At 40.8% G+C, this 10,891-nt stretch overlaps 1 protein-coding gene across 1 annotated transcript; it reads right to left on the bottom strand.

Annotated features, from left to right (window-relative positions):
• Positions 1-7: 7 nt before the first annotated feature.
• Positions 8-2,427, bottom strand: LOC140874803 (leucine-rich repeat receptor-like protein kinase PXC1). Its single transcript, XM_073278218.1, has 2 exons — positions 904-2,427; positions 8-835 (listed from the first exon to the last, which is right to left on the bottom strand). Exons 1-2 carry the CDS (start codon positions 2,249-2,251, stop codon positions 162-164), a joined length of 2,022 nt encoding a protein of 673 aa, XP_073134319.1. The 5' UTR covers positions 2,252-2,427; the 3' UTR covers positions 8-161.
• Between the last annotated feature and the right edge of the window lie 8,464 nt (positions 2,428-10,891).

Consider the following 10,891-nt stretch of genomic DNA (forward strand, 5'->3'; position numbering starts at 1 on the left):
AAACTGATAAATATTGACGCTAACATGGAAATCACATCCTATAAAGCTGCATGGAATCAAGAACCCATATCCTCAAAGCAAAAAACTTACAAAAAAAGACAAATTTGCAACAAAACATTGCACGTTTAAGAAACAACCGGTAGAAACCAAGACATGCAAATTCAAGACAGAGCATCTTCCGTGGTCGGAAGCGAGGGGGAAAGTGAAGTACGCGATTCGTCGTACTCTTCCCCTAAAGGAGATTGCTCCACCCTTATCTCCTCTATCATTTTAACAGCTTCAGCCATTGTAGGCCTTTTTTCAGGTTGTGGCACCACACAAGCCATGGCCACGTGAAGCATCGACACCAATTCTTCCTCGATATTTTTGTACCTCAACAATTCTGGATCGAATACTTCTGCTGTCCACTCGTCCCGCACAACAGACTGAACCCATTTCGGTAAATCAACTGATGTTTCCTCCTCCTTAACTCTAGCCCGATTAGGGGAAGAATGCTGTGATGGTACCTTCCCTGTGAGTACTTCTAGTAACAGCACTCCGAAGCTGTAAACATCGGACTTCTGTGAAAGTCTCTTGATTTCTGCTTGCTCTGGTGCTCTGTACCCTCCCAATCTAGCTATCGCATGCACAGGATTCAATAGTAACGACAACCCAAAATCCGAAATGCATGAAACTCCATTTTTATCTAGTAACACGTTTGAAGATTTCACATTGCCATGAGGAATTCTAGAAGCTGCATACTCTTCATGAATTCTTGCGAGTCCTCGAGCTGCCCCGAGAATTAAGCTGATTCTTGTAGTCCAATCCAGCGGGATTCTCCCAGGTCCTCGGTTTCCTGTCATCATCAAGAAATCAGCACGAAAAAAGAATGTATCAGATTATTGAAATTCTCAAATTTTATACCATGTAGAAGTGAATGTAAGCTCCCATTAGGCAGATAATCATAAACAAGCAACTTCTCTTCCCTTGCATAATAATAAGCTCTGAATCTCACTATATTAGGATGTCTAATCTTTCCAATCACGTCCATGTACTGCTCAAACTCCTTCCTAGCACAAGGATTTGCATCCTTGAGCCTTTTGACAGCCACAATGCATCCATCATCAAGCACGGCTTTGTAGACAGTCCCCAGACTCCCTTTACCAAGCATTTCAGCCGATGCCCGGAGCAAATCCTCGAGTTCAAATTGCTTTTTCCTGTCAAAAAACACTAGTCTACTCTTATCGGTGGCATTTGTGCCATCACTGTCTCCTCCTCCGGTATTAGCATACACTCTCTTTTCTCCGGAGTGACCATTTCTTCTCTTCCCGCCCTCACTTCCCGTTATTGAATTCGAGTCTCTTGAGTACCTCCCACAGCAGTATGCTACCGCAAAAGACGCTATCACCAGTAAAAGGACTGAGTTTGCCACCACTATTGCTACTATTGCTCCATTGCTAAGTCTTTTGTGATGCTTGCTTGATGATTCTTCAACCGTTGTGCTTGAAGACGAGGGAAGTGAACTGGGATTTGACAGTACCGTTTGTGGCGCTGCCGGTCGTCCACCGGTGTACGAACACTGGGGAAAAGGGTTGTTCCCACAGAGCCCTTCATTGCCAGAAAAACTTGCGTCACCGAATTTTGATAATAAAGTCTTTGGAACCATTCCATACAGTTCATTGTTTGACAGATTCAATTCTTTAAGCTGTGGAAGTGAATCAAGCAAGTCTGGGATTGTCCCTGTAATCTCATTGTTTTGGAGGTGAAGAGTGAGCAAGCGGGATAGTTTTGAGAGGTTGGACGGGATTGGACCTTGGAGATTGTTGTTGGAGAGATCAAGGCGAAGGAGCCGGTGGAGGGACGAAAATTCTGTCGGGATTTCGCCGGAGAAGTCGTTTCCAGAGAGGTAGATGAGCTTGAGATTAATGCATTGGGAGATGGGCGTGAGGGTGCCGTTAAGGCGGTTGCCACTCAAATCAATGAAGCGTAGCTGATCCAACGACGAGAGCGCGTCGATGGGGCCGCGGAGGTTGAGGTAGGGGAGGGAGAGGGTGGTCACACGGTTGTTGGTGCACTTCACGCCTGCCCAATTGGCCGTGCATGCTGTGGTGGTGGTGGTCCAGTTGGGGAGGAGTGTTCCGTGGAGGTCGGTTTGGGACCGGAAGAGGGAGAGGGCCTCGGTGTCGCTGGTGGCACCGGCGTTGCCAAGGAGGAGGAGGAAGAAGAGGGAGTAGAGGTCCATATGTGAATGCTGCATTGAGCCCGATTGCATGGGGTACAATGTTATTAGCTTAATATTTTTGGAGGGTATTCGGAGTTTCAATAGTCGAGGGAAAAAGTGAATTTATAGATATGAATTGAATAAAAAGAAAAGAAAAGAAAAGAAAAATTGAATGTACGTCAAAATTTTACATTTTCAATATATACAATGAAATTTTAGTAAGGGAAATGATGGAGGAGACAAGAAGCATGAGGAGGGAGTTGGTTGCACAAATGATTGCTGTTCTCCACTCCTTTTAATGGGATTGGAATGGAGTAGAAAAAGTGGAATAAAGGAAAAAAGAAGATGAAATAAATTTATTAATAATTGGGTATGTGGTCTTCTTTTACACTTACACTGGGATTGATTGGTGAAGTTCATGTAAAAGTGGATGCACGCCCTTCAAGATCATTTCCAGAATTTTTTCACTTTTCAGTTTTCACCACAAATACATCCTCATCTCACCGATTCAAGATTATGCTCTCAATTGTTTTTCGGTTTCGTCGTAGACAGAGTTAGAAATTTCAATCGAAATAAATCACGTTTTGAGAAGAGACGGGTGCAACCACCGACTCTCCCTTGTTTCGTCTCTGGTTTCAGTGAAGACAAGTCAAGAAGCGGGGCTGATTTAAAATAAATTGGGGGTAAATTTAACATTTTCAAGAAATTTATAATTTTTATATTTTAGACACCAAGCCTCGTTCAAATATATATAGTTTTAGGAATGTAAAGAACTTTGACATTTCCCTTTCTTTTCTTTTTTCACTTGTTTGCAAAAGAAAAAGCAATTGCTTTAAGTGAGAAACAAACAAAGTTTGTGTAGATGAAAAAGGAAAAAAAGTAAACAAAGTTGTCTAATGAAAATATGGATACCAGAGACAATAATATGTGTGTAAGTGTAACCTCTGCCCATAAAATTCAACATTTGGTCAATGTGTTGCGTAATGTGAGAAGCTTGTATTTGTTGCAAGAATCCAGTGAATTACTTGACTTTTTTTTCCTCTAAAATTTACCATTCAAATTCTCCTCTCAAACATAAATTTGGGCATGTGGGTAAACCTGTAGAAATCCTTGTGTTGTGTTTCTTGGTGTAACGAGAGGAGATTTGATAGTTTTTCCATCAATTTGAAACTGCAAATGCGAAATTGAAGGCGTGATTGGCGTAGGAGAAAAAGTAACCATTTCTTCTATATATTCAGTGTTCATTTCCCTACTCACTTGTAATGACTAATGAGAAACCGGATTATTGATAGATTAATGATAGACAGTACCATGGTCGATGCTATCCTTCAGATAAAGAATAGTTCTAATTTTCGGTTTTTTTAATGAGAAATGTTCACGTGAATATTTCACATTGAAAAAAAAAAATGGATTATTGATTCTGATACATAGACGGTTCCAATATGTTAGTATTGACAAAATCTACAATATTTATATATTTTGATTAAATTTTTTTTTTTTTTAAAAACACATGAAATATATGACCTAATTTTTTTTATTATAATTTATTATTTGATGGCACATGCCTCTTTCACGATAATGTCGATGCTACTTTTGGGGTAGCTATCCCAAGGGCCATTGAATGGACCAGATCAAATCATTTGGGGTGCAAATATGATCGTGCAAGCAATTCTAACAAAGGAGCGTTGCTTGGCAGCTATTGGAGATAGACCGACGGATATCACGGATGATCAAAAGTGGATTGAGATGAATCACAATGTTGTTGCCAATTTACACTTGGCTATAGCGGATGAAGTTTTGTCAAGTATCTCTAAAATAAAAAGCGCAAAAGTTATTTGGGATACTTTGGCAAAACTGTACGAGGTCAAGTCACTACACAACAAAATTTTCCTAAAGAGAAAGCTTTATACTCTTCGGATGGCGGAACCCTCATCGATGACCGACCATATCAATACACTGAATACTCTATTTTCCCGGCTCACGTCTATGGGGCATAAAATAGAGGAAAAAAACGTGCGAAGCTTCTACTTCAAAGTCTACTAGATTCATACGATCAGCTCATCATCAATGTTACCAACAATGTTCTTTCGGATAATTTAAATTTTGACGACGTCTTAACTGCGGCTCTTGGAGAAGAGAGTCGTCGAAAGAACAAGGAATATAGGTTGGCAACGCCGAAGCAAGCAGAGGATTTACCGATGACGAGAGGAAGATTGACGGAGCGTGACTCCATTGGGAGCCACAGATATGGTAGATCGAATTCAAGAAGTAAGAAGAAGAATATTTACTGCTTTAAATGTGGCGGTAAAGGGCACTTCAAAAGAGAGTGTACGAAGAGCATCGAAAAGGAATCTTAAGAAAATGTGGCCAGTACTTCAGGCGTTGGTGAAATATTATTCAGCGAAGCAGCAACGGTTGCAGAAGGCAGACACAAATTTTGTGATGCATGGATTATGGATTCAGCAGCGACATGGCACATGATGTCAAGGAGAGAATGGTTCGATCAGTATGAACCAATCTCAGGAGGATCTGTATTCATGGAAAATGATCATGCCTTGGAAATCGTTGGGGTCGGTACAATTAAAATCAAAATGTTTGATGATACTATTTACATCATACAGGAGGTACGACATGTGAAGGGCTTGACAAAGAATCTTTTGTCTTTGGGGCAATTGGATGATATTGGGTGCAAAACCCGTATCGAGAAAGGGATCATGAAAATTGTGAAAGGCGAGCTTGTGGTTATGAAGGCGGAAAATGTTGCTGCAAATCTGTATGTATTGTTGGGGGAAACACACAAAGAGGCGGAACTAGCTATTGCATCAATTGGTTCGAGAGAAGAATCAACAGTGTTGTGGCATAGAAAGCTCGGGCATATGTCAGAACGAGGAATGAAGATTCTCTCAGAACGGAAGCTGTTGTTGGGGATTACAAAAGTGACTCTACCCTTTTGTGAGCATTGTGTTACCAGTAAACAACACAGATTAAAGTTTGGCACATCTACTACCAAAAGCAAAGGCATATTGGAGCTGATTCATTATGATGTTTGGCAAGCACCGGTGGTATCCCTTGAAAGAGTGGGTGCCCGGTTAGCCAACTTATGGCTAAGGGCTTTTGTGACTCTATGTATAAACAATCTTTGTTTAATATAATTTACATTCATTAATGGCATTTTCTTTGTCTTTCTTCATATAGTTATATTGTGATATACTATTGTTGTTTTGATAAAGACCTTGAATATACTATAGTGTAAGTAAGATGAGATAGTGAATAAAGAGAGATCACTATTATGAAACACATCTTATAGTCATTGTATATTCTAAACAGTTCCTAGTCAATTGAGCCGTCCGCTAATAAGGATAAGGATCGCTCGAGATTGAGACTAGCATTTGTGATGCCAAGTACCATGTTTCATTGGTAATGGACATGGAGATGTTCAAAGCATGCAAATGGATATTCATATGATGAATGATCGAACTACCCTATTCGGACTTTCCAAGTGGTTATCACTTATCGAGTGGATAAAGTCCGCGGTTTTGGTTGTACACCATTAGTCCTTACTACTTGAAACATCATTGAGACTCTATATGCTAGTACTGTACTTTGACTCGTTTACCGACTCTATTGGGGTCATCAGGTGTCGGGATTGGGTACAGTTACGACACATATAGGAGTCGATGCTTTGTTGTCAAGGATTCACCACATACTTGCGAGTGTGGATATCCTATGCGATCTGAGGAGATATTAGTGTGACGAATCTCTGGCCAGAGTACATGATGTGTTTTAGGTTACTCGGTTTTCCTAGTAACACATGCGATGTCATTATTTGATCTTCAAGATGTAATGCATAGTTATCGAATCTCGAACGACTCTCGATGCACCAATGGTTGTTGATTCGATCGGGATATGTGGATGAAGGGACCGTACTGTACGCTAACCAAAATCTACTGGTTCTTGCAGGCACTATCAGTGATACCTAGGGAATCATGGGGCGATGTTTCTAGATGCTCTTACCATGATTCGTTGGGCAAGTCGGAAATTGTTGTTCCAAGTCACAAGGAGTTGTGAGCCCACGGCTAGCTGTATCCCTGAACCATTGAGGGTCACACAAGTAATGGATTACTAAACCCCGTTGAGATAGTTAAATTTAAAGAGTTAAATTTAATGAAAGAGAAGTTGGACTTCTTAACTAAAAGGGAGTGGAATTTCCTAAAATGACATAGAGATGGACATTTTTGGAAATCACTGAATTCGGATTCAAAAAAATTATCTTGACTTTAAAAGGTGCAGAAATGGTTTCTGTGCACATTGGTAAAATCGATTTATCAATCGGAGTCATGATGAATTTTATATTAATTTCTATAACAACGTGCTTGCCTTGTTGGACTTAAGTTATGGATTGTGGGTCCTAAGGAGTTAGAGTCCTAATACAATTATAACTTAATCTAGTCTAGAAATTATCTATAAATACATGTGTAGTGTTCGAAAATTGACACAATTCATTCTTGCAATTTTCGAATTCATACATATATTTTAAATGGGAACGAAAATTCCTCTGTCCCTTTAGAGAAAATTCGGTCTGTGATTTTTGTGAAAAATTACATTCCGAATTAACAGATCAAATCTGTTTATTCTCTTCGATAAACATCTGATTGATTTCTAGTGCAATCAATCAGAGGGTTTCTGTTTTCTGTTCGTGGACCTTATTCCGGAGATCGATCGTGAAGCCATCGGTTCCCGGGATATATAAGAAGAGCATAAATTCTGTTGGTGTCCATAATCAAGCCGTTGCTTGAAGAGGTAAAAATTTAATTGTGATTTTATTTTTACTTGCATAATTTAATCGTAAAGTTTTGATACCCATGATATGGAATCGTTCCATATAGAAAAATAAAAATTTTTAAACTTCCGCTGCACCGGGTATCAATTCTTAATTGATCTGAACACGTTTTCCAACATCCCTAGGAGGAGCGAGATACTTTGTCTCGTTTATTGATGATTTATCTAGGAGATGTTGGGTGTATCCAATCAAAAAGAAGTCAGATGTTTTCGAAGTCTTCAAAGTTTTCAAAGCGCGGGTTGAACTTGATTCTGATAAGAAAATCAACTGTTTGAGGACTGACAATGGAGGAGAATATACCAGTGATGAGTTTGATGCATTTTGTCAGCACGAGGGCATCAAAAGATAGTTCACAACGGCTTACATGCCTCGACAGAATGGAGTGGCGGAGTGGATGAACAGAAATTTGTTGGACAGAACAAGGGCCATGTTGAGTACTGCGGGTCTACCAAAGTCATTTTGGGCAAAAGCAGTCAAAACCGCTTCTTACATTGTAGTAGCCTGTACCCAAAATCAGTGATTAAGTGTTAATCAATTCATTAATCCTATTAATTAAGAGTAAACATGAATAAGGGAACTCTTAATGGGTTAACGGAGTTCGGAATTGGATTCAGAACACTTGAAAATGGTTTGAGGGTCATTGAGTTCGGAGGCTCCGAAATCAAGGTTCGGACGATCTGAAGTCAGGGTTTGGACGATCCGAAGAGTGGTTCGGACGCTCCGAATGTGCTGCCGACAGTCATCATGGATGATGTCATCATGCTGACATAAGCAATGACGTAATATCGGGTTCGGACGACCCGAACGTGTTCGGACGACCCGAAGTCCAGTTCGGATGATCCGAACTCCGTCTATAAATAGGAGGGCCGAGATTCAGATTTATACGCACCAATCACCTCTTCTCTCTCGATTCCTTAGCCTTCTAACTCCGATCTAGAGAATTCTATGCGTCCCATTGGGAATCCGGTAGTGGCATAGCGATCCAGGCGTCGTAGCGGAGCTGTGGCCTAGTTTTGAGGCACTCGACAGCAAATGGCTAACGACGGACGAAGGTATAGCTTTTGCTTCCTAAAAATATTTAGGAGTATGCTTTAGCTTAGTTAAGGCTTTTAGAGCGCTATAATGATAGTAGTATCATTTGGCAGTGTAGAGCAGATTATAGGCGTGGATCTAGGGCTGATAGAACTTGCCTAGTATTTGAGGTACGAAAGTACTGTTCGAGATATCCTGACTTGAGTATGCATGTATTATGTGACTGCATGATTTATATGTCATTGATTTATGCTGCATTCATTTGCATACTGAGCTATCTCCTTCGAGATGTCTGTTAGTAGGGTTTTTCCCTATCCTGTTAGTGGTTGGACTTCCATCGATTTGGGTCCAGCATATCCACTGGTATTATGATATGGGAGCCACCTCCTGAAGCGACGGCACATCGTACTACATATCAGGGTCCGGTCTGTCTCTGTTATCTGATCCTTGACCTCGAGTTTATAGGGAGTTCACTTTGCATGCATGTATACTCATACTCTCGTACTGAGCGTTTTATGCTCACGTCTCGTACTCTGTGTTTCTGGACACTCTATTCCATGGGGCAGGTTTGCGATTGGACGAGGCGGGTGGATCCAAGAGGGGCTAGGAAGTGGTTGGCCAGCTGGAGCTTCGTCTAGGTTTTATTTTTGTTGTTTTGGGTTGATACAGCTATTCGATTTGGTTGTATAATATTTGGATAAAATACATATTCCTTTCCTTGGGATTGTATTTATTTATGGTTTTCGCCAGTTTATTCTGATATCTGTTTTATTAAGTTAATTGCATGCCTAAGTTCTGTTAGTAGGTGATCCGGGTAAGGGTCACTACATACATCATCAATCGTTCTCCTTCAGTGGCGATTGATTTGAAGACTCTGATGGAGGTATGGACTGGCAAGCCAGTTGATTATTCTTGGCTACATACATTTGGAATTCCGGTGTACGTTTTGTACAATGAGCAAGAAAGATCGAAGTTGGATTCCAAATCCAGAAAGTGTATCTTCTTGGGTTATGCTGATGGAGTAAAGGGGTTTCGCTTGTGGGATCCCACTGTCCACAAGCTTATCATCAGCAGAGATGTTATCTTCGAGGAAGATAAAGTGAAGGGAGACAAAGGCACACTGAATTCAGAAACTACTATCATTCAGGTGGAAAATAATACAGACGAAGATCAAGTTTCTTGTGAAGCAGTACCAGAGCACGAGGAACAAGAACCAGTTGAGTCAGAGGTTTTCAAAGTGAGGCAGTCAACTCGAGAGAGAAGACCAGGTTGGCTTTCAGATTATATCACTGAAAGCAACATTGCATATTGTCTATTAACAGCGGATGGTGAGCCATCGAGTTTCCATGAGGCTACTCAAAGTTCGGATGTATCCCTATGGATGACAGCGATGCAGGAAGAATTGGAAGCATTGGACAGGAACAAAACTTGGGATCTTGTTACACTACCACGAGGAAGGAAAGCTATCGGTAACAGATGGGTCTACAAGATCAAGCGTGATGGCAATAACCAAGTGGAGCGGTATCGTGCAAGATTGGTTGTCAAAGGGTACGCTCAGAAAGAAGGAATTGACTTCAATGAGATATTTTTTCCTGTGGTTCGACTTTCAACAGTCAGAGTAGTATTGTCATTGTGTGCGGTGTTTGACCTACATCTAGATGTGAAAACAACATTTTTTCATGGCGATCTTGAAGAAGAAATTTATATGCTCCAGTCAGAAGGTTTTGCAGAGAAAGGCAAAGAGAACTTGGTTTGCAGGTTGAATAAATCTTTGTACGGTCTCAAACAGGCGCCGAGGTGTTGGTACAAGAGATTTGATTCCTATATCATGAGCCTTGGGTACAGCAGACTCAGTGCAGACCCTTGTACATATTTCAAGAGGTCTGGTGATGATGATTATATCATTTTGTTGTTGTGCATGGATGACATGTTGGTAGCAGGCCCCAACAAAGATCGGGTCCAAGAATTGAAGGCACAGTTGGCTAGGGAATTTGATATGAAGGACTTGGGACCAGCAAACAAGATTCTAGGGATGCAAGTTCACCGAGACAGAAGCAATAGGAAGATTTGGCTTTCTCAGAAAAATTATTTGAAAAAAGTCTTGCAACGCTTCAATATGCAAGATAGTAAGCCAGTTTCAACCCCTCTTCCTATTAACTTCAAGTTATCTTCTGAGATGTGTCCTAGCAGTAAAGCAGAGAGGATGGATATGTCTCGAGTACCGTATGCATCAGCAGTGGGAAGTTTAATGTTCGCTATGATCTGTACTAGACCAGACATTGCACAAGCAGTGGGAGCGGTTAGTCGGTATATGGCGAATCCTGGACAAGAGCATTGGAGCACGGTTAAGAGGATCCTTAGATACATTAAGGGTACCTCGGATGCTGCATTATATTTTGGAGGATCAGATTTTATACTCAGGGGCTATGTTGATTCAGACTATGCGGGTGATCCAGATAAAAGAAAATCTACTACTGGTTATGTGTTTACAGTTGCAGGAGGTGCAGTCAGCTGAGTTTCAAAACTACAAACAGTTGTGGCGTTATCTACAATGGAGGCAGAATACATGGCAGCTACTCAAGCTTGCAAGGAGGCAATATGTATTAAAAGGTTATTGGAGGAGCTTGGGCACAAACAAGAAAAGATTTCTCTGTTTTGTGACAGTCAGAGTGCCTTGCACATTGCAAGGAATACAACCTTTCATTCTAGGACTAAACACATTGGAGTTCAATTTCACTTTGTACGAGAAGTAGTAGAGGAAGAAAGTGTGGACATGTTGAAGATCCATACGAAGGATAACATAGCTGATATTCTGACCA

Source organism: Henckelia pumila, chromosome 1 (genome assembly GCF_033568475.1).
Source record: "Henckelia pumila isolate YLH828 chromosome 1, ASM3356847v2, whole genome shotgun sequence".
Taxonomy (NCBI): domain Eukaryota; kingdom Viridiplantae; phylum Streptophyta; class Magnoliopsida; order Lamiales; family Gesneriaceae; genus Henckelia; species Henckelia pumila.